Raw genomic sequence first — 20,058 nt, 5'->3', positions numbered from 1 at the left:
ACGACAGGGTATGGATCACTAGATAATTGCCCTGTTTTGTTCTTTCCCTCTGAAGCATCAGGCAGTGGCCAGTGTCAGAAGACAGGATACTGGGCTAGATGGACCATTGGTCTGACCCAGTATGGCCATTCTTATGTGAGTCTCATGTAATCACCTAGCTACAGAAGCTGGGCTTTAAGTGAAATGCCAAATATTGTGAGACTTATGATAAAATCACAAGAGTCAACAACAATGTGCGTCACACATCTAAGCCACGTCCATATCTTGCTGCTTTTTTCCATTGTAACAACTCTGGGATCTGGCCTTTTCTATCAACTAAAATTCTCATCTAGGCTCTCATGATTTCTTGTCTAGGCTCCTGCAATATTCTCTTCTCTGGCCTCCCTGACCCACATTGTCTATTAAAAATACAGCTGCTACGATCACCTTCCTGGACCGATTAAATCAACTTCCTCTCTGGATGCCTTGAATTCACTACATTAAATTCAAGCGTCTTGCCCTCATCCTTAAGGGCCGTCCCTAGCTCTGCCCCTCTCTATTTATCTCCTCCCCCCCAAGTGCTCTTGTGCCCTCTTCCTTGCTGACTCTTATGCTTGCAACACTTCCCCAAACTGATCCATGAAGCCATTACCCTCTTTAAATCCTTCATGCAACCAAACAGAGCCAGAGCTCCCACAACACTTTTGCAGGGGAGGGACAGGAAGTGAGACAACGTGACCCCACAACCACCTCCGAATGGCAACACATGGCCCCAGGAGCCTGTTCCCCACACCTTTCAGGGGGTACCCCATGAAACAGCAGCTTCCCTAACTCTGGGCTAAGTGGGAGAAGAGAGAGGTAGGCAATCCTCCAGATATCCCCTGGAAGCAGTACTTGTACCTCGTGGTCAATCGCTTTGCTGGATTAGCAGCTTTCTCCTATTATCACTTACCCTTCCTTGTTCTACAACTTATGTGATAGTAATTTGTGTTACAATACAAGAGGTGCAGGGTTCAAACCCTGCTGATGATAGTTACAGTTGAATATCAAAGAAAATTGTATTTTCTTTTAAAAAGTAAGCAATTATGTACAAAAACCTTTGTTAAAAAAGCACCATTTCAAAATCAAATACCGGAACGTTAAGAAATCTGATTTTCAGTTTTCTGTACAATATTAATTCAGCCCTCTTCAGCATATGTATTATGATACCACCTTTAATTAAATTATCACATTTTTTCCCCACCGGACCCCTGCCTCATTCAGTGAACAAGAATGAGTAAGCGTCAGAATTAAATTTGCATGGGCAATTGTAAATTCTATCATATCCAAACATGAATGTTTTTCTTTTACATTGTAGCCTAAATAATATTCCTTGAACAGTTTTATTGTAATATAAGTATTTCCAAAATGGAATCTATCATAATGCTACAATACTTAGTGATGATATTAAATAAAACCAATCCTGCCACTGACTGTTGGTGTGGGCAACTAGACACTTCCCCCAGCATCATTTTTTGCCATATATGATTACCCTTTGTTTACGTTACTTCAACCTGTTTTGAATTCAAGTGATGAGTTAATATCTAAAATTATCAGAATTAATTTGTGCCCAGGCTGTGACAGGTTGTTACGTAGCTGTACAGATTACCAGGGACCAGCCAAGGAGCCTTCCCATCTTCTATGTGTTCTATTCAAAACCACATGAAATGTGAAGTCCCTGTGTTCAGATAAGTGCAGGGACTGCTACCTCCATGCCACACCAGCAATCCACATTATCTGAAGTCCCCATTCCATATCTACTCACTTAGCGTTACAGGTGCTAATCAGCAAGCATGCAGCTTGCCCAGGTGAGTGTAGTGGCAGGCTCTCTCCCCAGGCATGTTGTGGAGCTCTGGAAGGCACTCATTCTGAGGCAGAGTATCTCCCAGAGATCCCCCTGGAGAGTACAGCTCTGTATCAACTCTGAACGGAGCTGTACTTTTAATGTACATCTGACAGTTTGCGAGACACACTATCAAATGACTTCTGAAAACTTAAGGTCCATATTCTGATCTGATTTACACTCCTAAAAGCCTGAAGCCGCTTCCCTGAAATCAAAAGAGTTACTACAGATTTAAAGGGGTATAACTGAGAACAGAATTTGGCTGTAGATATATTGGGCTAGATCCTTGGTCCCACCAAAGATGCTTTGTGCTGCTCCAATAATGTAAAGCAGTCTTAAAGCTGGTTGAAATGGTTACCTGGGGAAATTCCTGAGTAGTGAAGGACTGGTGTAGCTAGCACCACACCGCTGTCTCCTGCCCCTTACCCCCACCTCTCAGCTATCCGATGTAAAGCATGTAGTGGGGAAAAGAAAGTGTTACAAGAACATCCCAGCATTTCATCAATCTCTAGCTGCTAAAATTGCCACCTAGGGTCTATTGCAGCTTGTACAACTTACAGACCCTTGGGGACATGCTGAGTTGTTCCTCAAGACTATACTGGTGTCTGGCAGCCCAAGGATCAAGGAGCCATAAGGCGGCATCGTCATCTGAGGATTTTGACCATTACACTCACTAATTTTGTAATTCTAAAATAAATATATCAAATTTGTGTGGGATTGATTTTACAGATTAATGCTTTTGTTATTCTCTAAAAGTTTAGGAATCTTTCTCTTGATACTGTAGTTGTTTCATTATTTTACAAGACAAGACATGAAAGTTAGATTTTGGTAGTAACTCTGCACACAGATGCAGAGATGGAACTCAAGTTGAGTACTTCTCTTGCTGCTTCCCCATTTTAACCCCCACACTCCCAAGATCGACACTACATGTACTTTTCTCCAATCTTTCACAAGCTCCCTGGTTTTCATTAGGTTTCCAATATGGTCGATAGATCAGTTAAGTCCATAAGGTACAAACTACTCAGCGCCAGGGTACCACTACTCACAAGTGAAGCAGCTTGCAGGACTTGGGCCTAAGTTCTTGGCTACTTCCTTTAATACCTCATGATGCATATCCTAACATACTGACGTGTATATGTGTGAATTTTCCAAAACATTGATGTATCTGCTCTTTATCAACACCTATTTCACCTTTGACTAGGAAGGGAAACAGAGTTATCATATATGAATCACACTGTGTACCACACTAAGACACATATTTTCTATAAGAAGAAATTGGCACAAAACCAGAAGCACTTGAATGCTTAACTATTTACATATCAAACATAGATAATGCATCATGGATCAGATTCTCAGCAGCAGAGGATTCATCTTTCTTTGGAGCGGTCCTCCTGGGGCCAGAGTGCTACCTCTACAGCCTGTATCTGACAGCAATGAGGCACAAAGCTGCCACAGTGCACCAGGAGCCCGATTCAGCTAAGCACATGCTTCAGTGCTCTGCTGAAGTGGTACAAAGAAGATCTGGCCCACATACAATTCAGTAAGTAAGGAGGACAGAAACCTCCCAAAACACAAGAATTGCACATACACACCTCCCTTTATTTTTCAACTATTTAAAAAATGTAATGTGAATACTTTGGATACTGACTTAAAAATATAGTGAATAAGAACAGCTTAGGACTTACCGTTACACCAAAGAAGTTGGTTTCATTCATAGCATCCAGAAATATTTTGCCAAGTTTGTGGTTTGTGTAGTTAAAATCCTCAATTTTTTGGTGTTTGTTTGTAGTGTTGAGATATTTCATTGCCCGCTGCAGTGTTTTGGCAATCACCCATATTCCATCATAGGCATAACCATGAAATTTACTGGACTGTCCATCTCCCCGTTTGTCATTATACTCCTTTTCATACTGCTGTGGCGTCTGTGGAGAAGGAAATAAAACTTCACAACATAGCTCAGGACTTCACAGATTTTGGGTCCTGAACCTTCATTTTTTAAGTGTCCCATTGATATAGAAAAGATTTTTAAGGCAAGCGCTAGGAAAGAGTTAAAATCCCATGAGATCATGCATTCTTATTAATTTCAAGAGTGATGGTGGGAGGTGGAGGGAAAGAGCCTAGAAAGAGATGAATATGTATTGCACAGGCTGTGTATGTAAGAAGCACCCATTTAAAGTAATTTTACTTTCATACATCAGTCTTCTGTTCCAACACATCCAGCATCCTGGGTTGCAAGCTGGTGATCCATAGAATTACCAAAGGGGAAGATTCTTCCTGATCTCTGTCACAGAGGTTGGGGTATGCCCTGAAGTGAGGTTTTATAACCTCATCATTTTTTCCTAATGTAAGTGATTTTTTAAAAAATCACAAAAGTGTCTAGGGTTTTGTTGTTATTATTGTTTTGTTTCAGAATCTTGCTAAGCTCTTGACCTGAGTAATAGCTTGTTGCAATGAGTTCCAGAATGGTAGCATTTTGCACTCAATCTGCACAGGTGTGAATGACTACATGAGGGCACAGCAGTGGAGAATCGGGCCCATTTATTCATGGGCTGGGACTTCATGCATTATATTTTATACAGAAACAACACAAAATACAGAATACACACAACACATTTTATGGGCCTGTCTACACTACCACACGGAGTCCATCTAAGATATGCAACTTCAGCTACGTGAACAGCATAGCTGAAGTCGACGTACTTAGATCTACTTACTGCGGTGTCTTCACTACAGTAAGTCGACAGCTGACACTCTCCCGTCGACTCCGCTTGCGCTTCTCGTTCTGGTGGAGTACCAGAGTCGATGGGAGAGTGCTCAGCGGTCAATTTATCATGTCTGATCCGGCAGGTAGTGTAGACAAGCCGAAAGTGTTATAAAGAACATCTTGAAAAGACAAAGAACCTTCAAAAATCATACACGTGGTTATGTGATAAGCTGGCATTCTGCATATTTATCTATCTAAAATCTGGGGCGCATCCAATCCTGTGAGTCACAGAGATCTAGTAAGGTTAACAATTTGCAGGATCAGGGTTTACCGAGTATAAATAAAATATACAGCTAAGGAAGGAGATAGCAAAAAAGGTTTCTAATGATCTGTCTGCCCACATAGTATCTAGTACTGTGGATTGTAATGTGGGGATTTTGTATAAGGCTTGTGCTTTACTGCCTTAAGGGTATGTATGTGTATCTGTCTGTAGGGAAAATCCAAGAACAAAGACAACAGGGAGAGGGATTTTATCTGTATATCACCCTGCAGAAGAGAAGAAATAATATCTTACGTGTTTTAAAATAGCATACTGGAGGAGAAGGATAATCATATCAGCTGCTATCCAAGTGCAAATAAGTAAATAATAAGGATGATAATTAAAAAGAAATGAACTGACATTGTTTAATCAGAATGTTAAAGTACTTAACATTTTTACAGTAAGCATCGATGTCAAGAAGTGACTCATGGAAAAACATGAGCACCTCTGATTAAAGAAGTGTTTGGAAATCTGGCAATTGCCAGTGGCAGCCTTAGTTCTAGGTCTAATAATAGGTGCTTCCTAGGGCATCCCACTGTAAGGGGCACCAAAAACATAGGATCTGGTTGCCCTCTGTGCCTTGCAGTTACCTGTAGTAATACTGGTGTGCTCTACACTCAGCATCACCTTCTGAGAAAGGCTACTCAATAGCAGCACTGCTCTTTGGAGGCAGGCTACCTGCCTCCTAGCTGTGCCAGCAGCAGCGATTTCCTCCTCATTTGGGCCCTAAAAAGTCTTTGGCCAGAAGAACAGTCTTCAGGGACACCCCAGAAGGTGGGAAGCGGGGAGGTGGAAATGAAATGAGTCATGGAAGAGGCAACGAGAGACCTGGGAAAGGGGCAGTAAAGTGAGAGGACAACGCAGCAGGATGTGGACCAGATAGGGAAATCTAAATGTGGGAGAAGGGAGGCAGAGAGATGGACATAAATTGGTTACAAAGGAGACTGGGAATGGTAGGTGAAACTTGGGGAAACCTAAGGAAGAATGTGGAGCAACCGGAGATTGGTTCTAAGAGCCCTAAGGATTCCTGTGCTTCGTAGACATTCATCCCCAGCAGGGGCGGCTCTATTTTGTATTTTGCCGCCCCAAGCATGGTAGTCAGGCGGCCTTCAGCGGTGCGGCTGCGGGAGGTCCGCTGGTAATGCGGATTCGGCGGCATGCCTGCGGGAGGTCTGCCGGTCCCGCGCCTTCGGCGTACCCGCCGCCAAATTGCCGCCGAAGCCACGGGACCGGCGGACCTCCGACAGGCATGCCGCCGAAGGCTCCCTGACTGCCACCCCCACAGCGACCGGCAGGCCGCCCCCCTCGGCTTGCTGCCCCAGGCACGCGCTTGGTGCGCTGGTGCCTGGAGCCGCCCCTGATCCCCAGCATCGTGGGGCTGGAGGGGTGGGCCTGCTCCAAAGTTCCCAGCGCTGTTGAGAGTCTTTTCCAAGGGAAATGAAGCAGCAGACACTTAGGAAAGGTCTGCAAGATGATGAGGAAAGGGCCGGGGGTTTGAGGGAAAAGAGAGATTGTTTAGGGGTCCACTCATAGACAAGGGAGATAAAATGAGGGCAGGAGGAGAAAAGAGAATGAGGGTTACACAAAAACATGGCAGAAGAAGACGATTGTTGTGGAGAATCTGGGGTGAGAGATGAGGGATTGCTTAATGCTTGCTGTACTCTGACTATTTCTGTTGATAGTTATTAGTCCCTCTCTTTCCTGATCACTAAATTTACCCAAAGACACAAAATATTAAAAAAAGCTACCCTACAATGTCTCTTTCTGTAGTTATCAAATTTTAAATAATTGACAGGCAAAACAATATGTACATTAGAGGAATATTTTTGAATGTTGCAAAGTAGTTGAAAGAAAGATACTAACCCGTCCTGATATGGTCTTTATCACTTTTGAACTGAGAGGTTCAAAATCCACTCCAATGTAACCTTCCATGGCAGTAAGAAGGTTTTTGCTGAGACACTGTGAAGAATTAATCCAAGATTCCCACCATGAACTTTCATACCACCCAGGAATGATCCATTGATATTTACTGCCATACATCTCCTCATCATAAGCCTACAATAATAATAAAAAAATCAGTAGACATTGAGCAGTTTACTGGTCAAAACACTTACAAAAAACATCAGAAATAAAAGCTCTCTTGTTTGTTTCTACATAATGAATTTACTGCATATTTAAAGAATGCAAAAATATTTTAAATAACTTATTTTCTAACAAATTTCTGCAGATTTATTTCTTTTTTGTTTCCAAATTTATGTACATGAAGATAGCATTTTAGAAAATAATAAGTCAAAAGCTGTTCAAATCCAGTTTAATTAGAAGTAGAGGAACAAAAAAGTACTTGGTATCTAAAAGGCGGTCGGGGAGAAGGGGGGAGGGGGAGGGAAAGGAAGCTAAACACGATTGAGGGAAGTGGAGCAATTCCATAAGAAATCCTCTATAAGGTGGCTTTCAACCTCAGTCTGAGAAGAGTGGAAATAGATGAGTAGGTGTGCATATGCACAAACATGCATTGTTAGTGTGAAACAGCTATATTAAACACAGTCAGTATATTATTTTTCCTTGGGTAAAGCAGGCTTGATTTCAATTAATGACATAATATCAGAGCAGAATGTAACCTTCTGCTGCAATATTGACATTAAAGTCTTATCAACTGATAAAGAATCATCCAAAATTGAAACAAGAATTAGGGAAAGAATATAACCAGAAAATCATCAGCCTGTAATCCAGAAGACAAAAATTCACAATGTTTCAAATGTTCATGTTGTGATGTGATAAAATAAATTGAAGAGAAACATTAACTAGACATTTGTGTTTTGAGAAGTATGAAGCAATGGTAAAGCTTGTGGCATGGCAAACAATTTTTGCAGATATTCTCTTTTAAATAATAAACTATTTAATACTGAAATCTACTTTTCAAAACATTGAGCAGAGCCCATTAATCCCACAGAGACTGAAAGTTTTACTTTAGCTACACAAAACAGAGGTATCCACAATACTTTATTTTTCAGACATGTATGGTAACATACATGAAAATTTGTTCTCCATGCAGAAGAGGAATTTGTTATGGTTGATAAAGGAATCCTGAACTTTTGTATTGTGAAAGAAAGTCTCCTTTATCTAGCATAAAATCTGCAAAGCTTTCCTGAAGATTCTCTTTCCTTGTTGCTGCTGGATGTCTTCCTGTGGACATTTCAGTTCTCTTCAAATAGTAATTTTCATTTTTATTTGCTTCCTCATAAATATGTGGGATATTAGAGATGCAAGGCATGTAATGGAGCTAAAACAGATGCCCAAGTCTTTTAGAAGTATATGATACAACCCTAAAACCCTTAAATGTAACAGACTTTCATAAAATCTGAAAAAGGAAGAGATTCTTACAAATATTCATTTTTTTTCCATCTGCATCATCCTTATAGAGAACAGACTAGGAGCAGAAGAGGGAATTAGCCAGGATATGAATATGAAGCATTGCTTACTCAGAATACAATCCTTATGAAAAATACTCCAAAGAGGATCTGAAGAAGGCCCTGGGGATACTTGAAGATGAGATGGAAATGTTAAAGCAAGAAATAGAAACATGGACAACTCCCAAATGAGGTTAATGACCAGGTGTAGGAAGAATGTTAGAGTTGGGTTTTATGCCTGCCTGGACTATTACAGTGCTGCCAACTCTTACAAATTTACAGTGTGCAAGGCAATTTTGTTTGCCCCAGCTGCAGGAACTCAGTTTAGATCAAGTTACACAAATTATGTATATAATGTGCTGCTTGATGGAGTGGAGGGCCTTCAGCTTCTCCCAGAACCCCAAAATACCAATTAATTACCTGAGTGTGCCCCAAGCTATATCTTAATGAAATTGTGCACCCCCATAGTCCCACATCAATTCCGTACTTCCCCAGCCCCGCTGCTATTAATTTTGTGCCCCGAGCCGAACAGAAATTCTGCCCCTCCATCACCCATGTGCACCTTGCTCCACTGCACACCCCTGCTCTGCCTCCAGCTGAAGAGGTTCATCATCCTCTCCCCAAGCCTGTGACAGAGGCAGCTCCAAGAGCTCTTGACCCCATTCCTCCAAGACTTGCGGAAGGGCAGATCTAAGGGTTTTTCTTCCTGTTAGGATATAGATATTCAGGCCTGTCTGTAAAGGCCTACACTTTAAGAATTTAGGTGTATTCTTATCACTTAGCTAGTTATAGAGGTATAAAAGAAAGAATCAAAATCACTTTCTGTATGTGTAAGAGCCTTCTCTCACTGTAACAGTCTGAGGCCTGGTTCTTAGGCTAAGGCCTTCGGCTAAGCAGCAGAGGCAGCCATAAACTGGGAAATGTATGGTCACATCCTCACATTCCAAACTAGTCACATGGAAATAAGGTGCTATTGGGCTGTTAGGAATACAATCCTGTCCTGATATTCCTATCACCTCCAGAGAAAGGAAAGAGCCTAGAAGATATAAAAGGAAACTTAGGTTGATAGTTTTCTGTCTGGTAAGAACTCACTTATCAATAGACACAGCTGGAAAACACTTATATCTGTATAGATGTAGTTGTGAAATCCTCACTTCTGCATTGTTTTGTATGTTTATTTGCATGGTCTCTGTCTGGTTCTGTAATTGTTTCTGTCTGCTGTATAATTAATTTTGCTGGGTGTAAACTAATTAAGGTAGTGGGATATAATTGGTTAGCTAATCATGTTACAATATGTTAGGATTGGTTAGGTAAATTTTAGTAGAATGATTGGTTAAGGTATAGCTAAAAATATTACTATATATATTAGGGGCAAACAGGAACTAAGTTGGGATTCGAAAATAAGGAAAAAGGAACTTGGATTTAAGCTTGCTGGAAGTTCACCCCAATAAACATCGAATTGTTTGCACCTTCGGACTTCGGGTATTGTTGCTCTCTGTTCATGCGAGAAGGACCAGGGAAGTGTGAGAGTGAAGGAATAAGCTCTCTGAGAGTGAAGGAATAAGCTCTCTGACACTTCCATCAGTACACTAGAGTAGCACTAAACAGAGTGCACTGGCCAGATAAACTAGGTTTACAGCTGCTTTGCATCACCAGAGCAATACAAAGCAGCCAATGCATAATCATGAATCTTCCTATCTGGCCAGCTCTCTGGGCTGACCAAGTTCCCAGTTGCCCAGCTCCCAGGTTACTTGCCTGGTGGGGAAGTTGGTGGGCTCCTGGGCAACTGGCTAGGAGCCAGAGACACAGCATGACAATTTTAAACAATTCTGTTTCAGTTCTTCCAAATTAGAATTTTTCAAAAATGTTCATTCTGTGAAAAATTTCACTTTTTTTTTAAATGATTTTTTTTTAATATAAAATGTTCCATGGTATGGACATTCCGGTTCCCACACAGCTCTACTCTTGACACATATTCCAGTCAGACTCCCTCACACCACAGACTCATTTTAACCAACAGAATCATTGCATACAAATTGGCTATAGAAGAAGGGGAATGACTGGTTGAGTTCACTCTGATATTTCAATGGCCATTGAACTGGCCCTGTCTAGAGTCTATATAACAATTAATTAGATACAACAGTTTTTAATGTCTTGGCATAATTACTAATTTCTTCCAATATAGGGTATGCATAACTTTTGAATTAATTTTAACTATACCGAAAGTTTGAAGAGTCGGTTATTCCATTATTATGATCATTTGGGACACAGGAATAACAGACATAGATATTAAATTTCTTAAAAGGACAAGTTTTAATTAATTTTAACTCAAACCTATTAAGAGATTTATTTGTAAATTCTCAGAAAATGTATTCGATAGTCATAGAGCAAGTGTGGCACATTTGGGAAGAACATGTTATATTTTTCTTACATTACAAAGAGCTTGAATCCATGCTCTAAATGCAAAATGGAACCTCAATCTTAACTAAGGTCACATTTGCACTGATAATCCTGTATCCATCTTCATCCATCCAATGAAGGTGTGTTCCAGCTATAAAAAAAAAATCTTACTTTGCATGCGGGGGAACATTCTTAAGTTGCTGCCAGGGGTGCTGGAACTAGGGGTTCTGGGGGGCATGGCAGGACCTTCTGGCTTGAAGTGGCTTCTATCATATACAGGATTTACAGTTTTCTTCAATGGCTTTCAGTATCCCCACTCTACCAATTGTTCTAATGCCGCTGGTTGCTGCATGATAAAACTGTCATCTGATTTACCTTTGTTCTCTTGGGTTTGTTGCATCAGATAATGGGACTGTAATGGGGTCTACAAACCCCATAGCGAGCATAGACAGAAGGGGAAGGAGATCGTCTCCTGTTTACAGGCTAGCAGCTTGACCACACCCCCATACAGCTGCCAGAGGTGCCAATCATGGAGGCAGGCACACACAGCTGCAGCCAACAGAGGAAACAAGGCCTGCTATAAAGAAGAGAACAGACAAAGAAAAGGAGGCACAAGGGTCTAGGAGAGTAAACAGGCAACTCTCCTGCACCAGGCTGCCTCCATGAACACAGCCAAGAGGCTGAAACAGACTGCTAGACTTAATTAGAGATGAGGGTCCAAGAACTGCCCTGACTGTGGGCAAATTAAATAGGGCCAGTCAGTCCACTCAAAAGACCATACCAGGAGCTGGTGACAGTGACAAATATATCCAATACCATTAGGGCTTTGTCTGAAAGCCTCATTTTGCATACTGCCTTATTTCAGTTGTCCTTGATGGTTTAACCAAGGCAGAATGAGAATATATTGCACGGTCCACAAACAACATTCACTTTAATGGCTCCTTTACAACAACCATACAGCACACTCTGAAAACAGCAGAAGAAACAGAGACACCATAGAAAAATGAAAGGGAAATGCAAGCCAACAAGAAACTCTGCCTGTTACCAGTCACAGAGTGTACTGCTTTCAGAAAAACAGATTTGGGCACTGGGGAGTGTAAAACCAATAATGAGCTGAATCACCTCATCCACAGCAAGCAAACTTAAAACAACCTCAAAAGGTCATTAAAATATATATAGGGACCAATAAGTGACTTAGGAGCCTAAGTCCCATTGATTTCCCATAAAATGTAGGCTTTCAAGTGCTTACGTAACTTTTGAAAGTGGACTTAGGTGTATAGGCCTTGCTGGAGCCCTGAGCATAACTAAGACAATGATCCAGAGTAGGCCTTTGCAGAATAGTAACACACGAGGTGTCAGCTAACCAAATAAGCACATTCCTGACTGGAGAGAATGGTACAAAAATACAGAGATCTCTCAAGTGACTACAAAAACACATTACTACAAGAACACACTGACCCCTCCTAAAGATAAGGATGGGATGACAGGATAATGGATGAGGAGGTTTTGTTCAAACTAGCAGGTACAAGGTATGAGGGTGATAACTAATAACATCTGGACTGTAATATGTAACTTGTTTGTATCAATGTATAAATGGAGAAGTCATAGGAAGGGCATCTTTGTATTGGCATAGGGCAGTGGTTCTCAACCAGGGGTACATGTACCCCTGGTGGTACACAGAGGTCTTCCAGGGGGTACATCAACTCATCTAGATATTTGCCTCGTTTTACAACAGGCTACATAAAAAGCACTAGGGAATTCAGTAAAAACTAAAATTTCATACAATGACTTGTTTATACTGCTCTACATACTGTACATTGAAATGTAAGTACAATATTTATATTCCTATTGATTTATTTCATAATTAGATAGCAAATATGAGAAAGTCAGCAATTTTTCAGTAATAGTGTGCTGTGACACTTTTGTATTTTTATTTCTGATTTTGTAAACAAATAGTTTTTAAGTGAGGTGAAACTTGGGGACACACAAGAGAAATCAGACTCCTGAAAGGGGTACAGTAGTCTGGAAACATTGATAGCCACTGGCCTAGGGGACACCATCTTGTTATGTTGACTCAGCCTCTACCTTGTCACAGGCACACATGGGTTAGCATCCCTATGAGCTGTTGGACAGAGCGCTAGTACCTTGGTTTGCTGACAACAAAATTGGCCAAGTGCCTTCGCCACCAAACTGAGCCTATGGTCTTTATGAATAACATTGAGGTCTGCTGAATCAACACACTGCACTCTGGTAGTGCAGCCAACATCTGAGCTCCAAGAACAACAGTACTAGCAGCAGTTACAACTCTGCAGCACTAGCAACACTCCACAGCTCTAACAAGAAGGCGTTTTGGAAATTTTTACACATACTGCATTCCGTAGGCATTTTTAGTATGTATGCTATTCTAATAACACCATTTTCCATTAAAAGTCAATGCTGTTGCATAGCCCCAAAAGGAAAAGTGAAAGAGAAAATGGAAAAATAAAAGAAGAGATGAAGGGCTGGATCCTACTGCCATTGGAGTCAATACAAAACTCACATTGATTTAAAAAGGAGCAAATCAAGTCCTGGGAATTTGTAGTTTTGTATCAGGAGTTCCGCATAAATCTTGCTCTGATTATTTAATAGAAGTTTATCTAAAGGACCACTTAAAGACTGTGAGCTGAAATTGGTGCAATGTATACCTTCTTATGTTCTCCTCAGCAGACAGGGCCTGATTCAAAGTTCAATGAAGTCACTGTGGAAACTCCCACTGGCTTCACTGGGGGTTGAATCAGTTAATTTGTTTAAACGTTTACCAGGATGCTGGCTAATGTTCAGGTGACTTCTGTTCCAATCTTGGGGTGGCGTAGAGTAGGACTAATGTGCTTTGTACCCGTGGCCTTTCTCCTTCAGTTATACAGGTTTTTTGGAGTGTGGCCAAGTGAAAACGATGACATTTTGGAATACACAGACAATTATGCAGATCCTGAGATTGCCTTTTGGTATATTTCTGGCCTATCCACCAAGCATTCAAATTATAACCTCCAGTATGAAAATGTGTCCAAATACAATAGCACCTTACTTTTATAATCCCAAATTACATCTCTGGAAGAGATCAGTCCTACCCTCTAGTGCACCTACCTGAAGGTACACCTAGGAAATCAAATATCTGGCAGCATACCTTTATTTTGCTAATTAAATAATTGCACTCCCAGTCAAAATACCTCAGCATAGCTGTTGGAGTACTTGAATCAAAATATATGTCATGATTAATAATGAGCCTACATGACATATTGACACTCATTTTTATATAAATGATCCACTCAGAACTGACCCCTTCAAAATCCTAAATATATCACAGCCGGGTCATGGGCAGCCAGACCTAGTAGTCAGAGCCAGAGTCCGCAGTCATGAGATAGGAGCCTTCTAGACCAGCATGTTCTAGACCAGAATTTCTGGTTTGTGGGAAATTTAAATAAACAACTGGGTTCATTACAATTCAGAACAAAATTAATTTTCAAAAAGGCAAAATTTCCAGCAAACCATAAATCCCACATTCTGGCCAGCTCTACTAATCAGACTGTTTTCTGCAGTTTTTGCTCAACAGTCCATCCCCTTTGCTGAGTGCCTATTTGCTTTAAGTCCTATACTCCCCTTCAGTCCATTGTCTTTCCCTCTAGCTATGCCTTCCTGACCTAAAGTCAGTAAAAGAATTTAAACAAAACAAAAGCAAAACTCATGGTACTAACATGACTTTTGTAGCCATCGTATTGTTCACTCTGCCTATTTGTTCTATCCATTTCCCCCCACTTTGTCTCTGTCCTGTCTATTTAGATTCTAAGCTCCTCAGAGCAGGGACTGTCTCTTACTCTGTTTGTACAGTAACTAGTGCTATGTGGCCCTGTTCTTGGCTAGCCCCTAGGGCACTACTGTAATAACCATGATACATAAATAAATGAGTATTAACTCAAAAACCTTTATCTGTTATCAATAACTGTTTACTAGTTATTAATCATCAGCCATGATACTGAACTTATTTACTGGTAAGTCAGTATGTGATGAACATCTAATGAGCTAGGGACTTGACCCTCTATACCCCAACTTGTAGAGCTACTATGTTCTATGCCACCATATGCTTGTTGAACAGAGAAAACATACTTATGTTTAGGAAAGCAAGCATTTCATGTGTAGAATTCACTGCTTGCTTTTTCTTTATCCTTGGATGTGACTATTTGTCCATTATTGAAAGGTGTTAAGAAACTAGTCTGTGTTTTGAGAACAGAACAATCACTGACACAGCACATACATCCTTCCACAGGTCTCATAATTCTTTTTAAAATGTGGCTATGCATTTTCTCTCTCCTGGTGTAAAGCTCTCTGTTGCAGCTACAAATGCCCCTCCCCTTACTTCACCTAAAGGGATGGGGGGTGAGAGGGATTGTAGAGAGGTACAGGCAGGGGACATGACTGAGCTCCTCTCCACTGAGCCTCCATTAGCCTAGGTACCCTAAAGACAGTTACATAAGTTAGAGCAACCCCTAGGCTACTCCAACTTATGGCAGTGCTGAGGTCAGGAAACCATTACCAGCTCCCAAATGCCCCACTCCCCTGAGCCAAACAGACACAAAACAACAGGGGAGATTCTCAACATCTCTCTGTGATTTAAATGCTAGAACAAAGTGCCTTGCATGTAAAGACAGTTTGAAGTTACTGTGGATTATGTTGAAGAGCATGTCGGGGGTAGTAGGATAGGCCACAGAGGACAGTTCCATAACACACAAATGAACGGGGAAAGAATAGTATTTGTGTTGTATTTTTTCATTCCTAGTTTAAGAAAAGCACACATTTTTCTCTGATGTGGAATATGGCCAACACAGAGCACTGCAGGGAGTGTCTCAGAGATAATGCTAACATCTGTACAATCAGAGATGAGAAGAGAGAAAGATGAAACCTTTTTCATTGACATTAGGAAGAAAACAGACTTTTCTTCTGCTTCCCTAAAAAGTACCATGATACATCCCTGTCTTACCACTATTGCAACAGTGACAGCTGCTGAGTAAGAGTCAAAATATTTCCAAATGACATATAGCAATCTAATTTTGAAGTTTAGGTTTTTACTCCTTTGCTGTGATGTATACATTTCTGTTTCTCTATGCAAACACTGCAAGACTGCCTTGGGAGGGGAAAAAAACAATTTTTGCTTTTTTATAAAATGAGTCTAAAGTCAGATTTTGCCATTTTTGTTTTGCCTGCATCTTTTATTTGCAGTGTTCACATAGGACAAACTCTGATTCACTTAGATTTCTTTAGATTAATTCAATATGAATACAAATTTTGGGCCCTTAAAATTAGTTTATTCTTTTCAATCAGATACTAATAAAGGTCCAGATCCTGCTCCCCGTAATTTCAACAGGATCATGTGTGTATGCTCTGTATATGGATATAAAGTGTAAATTTGGGGGAAATGATTTAATTGCATGATGATTTTGTACCAGTCTTTAATTTATACATATTTCTCTTAATTTCAGAAATCTTTGATTTTACATATTAATACTTGGTTTTGTTATGAATGTGTCACACAACTACAATATTCAGAAGAAGAGACTGTTTTGACTCTTCAGTTTTAATTATATGAATAGAACCATTTTGAGAAGTAAATGTAATGAGGATAGCTTCTGTAGTTAGTAATACTGGAATTCTTTCTTATTTTTGGCCACAGATTTCTTATTCTTTGGAAAAGAAAAAAAAAAAAAGCCTACAGCAAGAAACATACTCTGGCACCATGAAAGAATTCCTGTATCAGGGCCAGATACAGCAAGTCCTTACTCTTGTTAGTAAAAATACTGATTTTGATGGTACTATTCACATGAGTAAGGGCTACTCGCTTAGGCCCCAATTCAGGAAAGCACTTGAGTAGATCCTTAACTATAAATATGGCCCTACCAAATTCACGGCCGTGAAAAACGCATCACAGACCTGGTCTCTCTTGTGAAATCTGGTCTTTTGTGTACTTTTATCCTATTATACAGATTTCATGGGGGAGACCAGTATTTCTCAAACTGGGGCTCCCAATCCAAAAGGGGGTTGTGGGGACATCACAAAATTATTGTGTTGGGAGGGGGGTCACGGTATTGCCACCTTTACTTCTGCACTGCCTTCAGATCTGGGTGGCTGGAGAGCAGCAGCTGCTGGCCAGGCGACAAGCTCTGAAGACAATGCCCCACCAGCAGCAGCGCAGAAGTAGGGGTGGCAATACCATACCATTCCATGCTTACTTCTGTGCTGCTGCCTTCAGATCTGGGTGGCCGGAGAGTGGTAGCTGCTGGCTGAGGGCCCAGCTCTGAAGGCAACAGCACAGAAATAAGGGTGGAAATACTATACCATGCCATCCTTACTTCTGCACTGGCAGAAGCTCTGGCCACCCAACTCTGAAGGCTCTGAAGGCAGCGCCACCAGCAGCAGCAGTGCAAAATACCGCAACCCCCCTACAATATCTTTGCAACCCTCTCACAACCCCATTTTGGGTCGGGACCCCTACAGTTATTGGGGGGGAGGGATAGCTCAGTGGTTTGAGCATTGGCCTGCTAAACCCAGAGTTGTGAGTTCAATCCTTGAGGGAGCCACTTAGGGATCTGGGGCAAAATCAGTACTTGGTCCTGCTAGTGAAGGCAGGGGGCTGAACTCAATGACCTTTCAGGGTCCATTCTAGCTCTATTCATATTTATTTTATTTTATTTAGTTAGTTACAACACCATGAAATTTCAGATTTAAATATCTGAATTGTGAATAGGTGAATTGTTATTCGACTTCTGTGCTAATCATGGATTGTCCATAACAAATAACACTGTCGGAGAAAAAGAGAGTTCTCACTCTCAGGTTGGGTGCAGCAAGTCAGATACTTTATTATCTCTAGCAATTGCATGGAGGGAGAGAGCTAAACAGGTCTCTCTCCAGGTAAACAATTACAGCAAGCATTTATACCTTTGTTGCATATTATAATGAGCAACAGCTGCATTTTTTTATACATAGGTCATCCGGATATCTTATTTTTCTCACCTCTATTTAGACTATAGTCTACATTCCATACTTATCTAACACAAGGTCGCAACAACTTCTCACATAGTTCTTTCCCACTCGCCTCACACAATCCTCGCTTCTACAAATCTTGCGTTATTAGGGTTACAGCTACTCTGACTCTTGCTCACATAAGGGGACTGTTTGACTATGAAATCCCCTTCAAATCCCTGTCAGTTCTTTCTCTACTTCCACCATGTTCGAACACCAGGTTGTTCGTAAATGTACTTGGTACCAGAACACCTTGGGCCAAAGATCGATGATCAACTTTACAGTCGTCTTGTCAGACCTAAGGCCATATGTTCTATACACTCCGGTGAAGAAAGTGGCAGAGCTGGTAACTGATGACCACTTGGTGGTGAGTTGGATCTGATGCATGAGATGCTGACCGGATAGACACAGGAGGCCCAAATGATCAGTGCATGTTGCCTAGGAATGCCTCATGGAGGATCCTGTGCAGAAAGACTTCAATTCCCACCTCCGGAAGAACTTCTCCTGCATTCTGGGTGAGGTCTTGGACATTGATTCTGAGTGGACCATGTTTAGGGCCTCAATTGTTGAGGCAGCCATGGAAAGCTGTGGCCTGAAGGTAGTTGGTATCTGTCATGGTGGCAACCCTGGGACCCGCTGGTGGACTCCAGTGGTGAGGGAAGCTGTCAAGTCAAAGAAGGAAGCCTTCCGAGCAATGCTCGCGAACTGGACTCCTGATACAGTTGAGAGGTACCGGCTGCGGCTGTGGCGGTTGTTGAAGCCCAGGCTTGGAAGGAGTTTGGAGATATCATGAAGAATGACTTCCAGATGGCCGCAAAGGTGTTCTGGCAAACCATTTGTCACCTTAGGAGGGGTTGGCAGTATGTTGCCCAGGCTGTACTCAGCAAGGGTGGTGAAATGCTGACCTTGACTGAGAAAATCATAGAGCGGTGGAAGGAGCACTTTGGGAAACTCCTCAACCCAATGTACACCCTCCCCCCGCCCTTCCAGGAGGCAGCACCAGAAACTTCCGGTGAGATCGGATCTATGTGCCTTCATAGTGGTAATGCAGCAGAGGTGGGCGAGATTTGCCCGGAGATGTTGAAAGCACTGGACAATGTTAGGGTGTCGTGGTTAATGCGCCTCTTCAATGTTGTGTGGAAGACAGGTGTAGTACCTCTGGACCGGTAAACCAGGGTGGTGGTCCCTATCTTTAAGAAAGGAGACCAGAGAGAGTGTTCCAACTATAGGGGGATCACACTCCTTAGCCTCCCCAGAAAAGCCTATGCCAGGGTGCTGAAGAGGAGGTTACACCCGTTAGTTGAACCTCAGATTCAGGAGGAACAATGAGGATTCCTTCCTGGCCATGGAACAATGAACCAGCTCTTCGTTCTCTCACAGATACTCGAAGGCTCATGGGAGCTTGCTAATCTGGTCTACCTTTGCATTGTAGACCTGGATAAGGCATATGACTGCATTCCCCGAGATGTCTTGGGGGAAGTGCTGTGGGATTATGAGGTGCCAGTACCACCTTTTCATGCTATCTGGTCCCTCTATTCTCAGAGTGAAAGTTGCATTCACATTCTTGGCATTAAGTTGAGTTCGTTCAAGATGGGCGTTGGACTCTGCCAAGAATGCGTCTTGTCCCCACTCCTGTTCATAGTTTTCATGGACAGGATATCAAGGTGCAGCCGAGCTGTGGAGTGCATTTGGTACGGGGACTCGGAAGTGACATCTCCGCTGTTTGCAGATGATGTTGTCCTTCTTGCTTCTTCAGACTGTTATCTCTGATGCGCACTCGAACGTTTCGCTGCGGAGTGTGAAGTGGGTGGGATAAGAATTGGTACCTCCAGTTCAGAGGTCATGGTCCTCGCCCAGAAGAAAGTGGACTGCTCTCTTCAGGTGAGGGGGGAGCAGCTGCCCTTAGTGGACGAGTTCAAGTATCTAGGGATCTTGTTCATGAGTGATGGCAAGCCGGAGTGTGAGATCGATCAGTGGATTGGTGCGGTGGTGGCAGTGATGTGGGCGCTGTACTGATCCATGGTGGTGAAGTGGGAGCTGAGTTCTTGGACGAAGCTCTTGGTTTACAAGTCGCACTACGTCCCCATCCTCACCTATGGTAATGAACTTTGGGTAATGACCGAAAGGACAAGGTTGCGGGTACAAGCAGCGGGAATGAGGTTTCTCCACAGGGAGGCTGGGCTTACTCTTTGAGACAGGGTGAGGAGCTTGGCTATTCAGGAGAGTGTTGGAGTACATCTGCTACTCCTCCAGATCGAGAGGTGCCAGCTGAGGTGGTTTGGGCATCTGATAAGGATGCCCCCTGGGAGGCTTCCGTTGG

General features: G+C 42.0%; 1 protein-coding gene across 1 annotated transcript in view; it reads right to left on the bottom strand.

The window, feature by feature from the left end:
- Positions 1 to 20,058, bottom strand: part of GABBR2 (gamma-aminobutyric acid type B receptor subunit 2) — an 878,387-nt gene that overhangs the window by 435,120 nt on the left and 423,209 nt on the right. The window contains exons 6-7 of the mRNA XM_065399110.1: positions 6,748 to 6,939; positions 3,547 to 3,783 (exon numbers count right to left, since the gene is read on the bottom strand). Of these exons, the coding sequence (XP_065255182.1) occupies positions 3,547 to 3,783; positions 6,748 to 6,939 (429 nt within the window). The remainder of the gene's footprint in view (positions 1 to 3,546; positions 3,784 to 6,747; positions 6,940 to 20,058) is intronic.

Source organism: Emys orbicularis, chromosome 2 (genome assembly GCF_028017835.1).
Source record: "Emys orbicularis isolate rEmyOrb1 chromosome 2, rEmyOrb1.hap1, whole genome shotgun sequence".
Taxonomy (NCBI): domain Eukaryota; kingdom Metazoa; phylum Chordata; order Testudines; family Emydidae; genus Emys; species Emys orbicularis.
The sequence above is the reverse complement of the archived record's forward strand: the minus strand, read 5'-3'. Positions and strand labels throughout refer to the sequence as shown.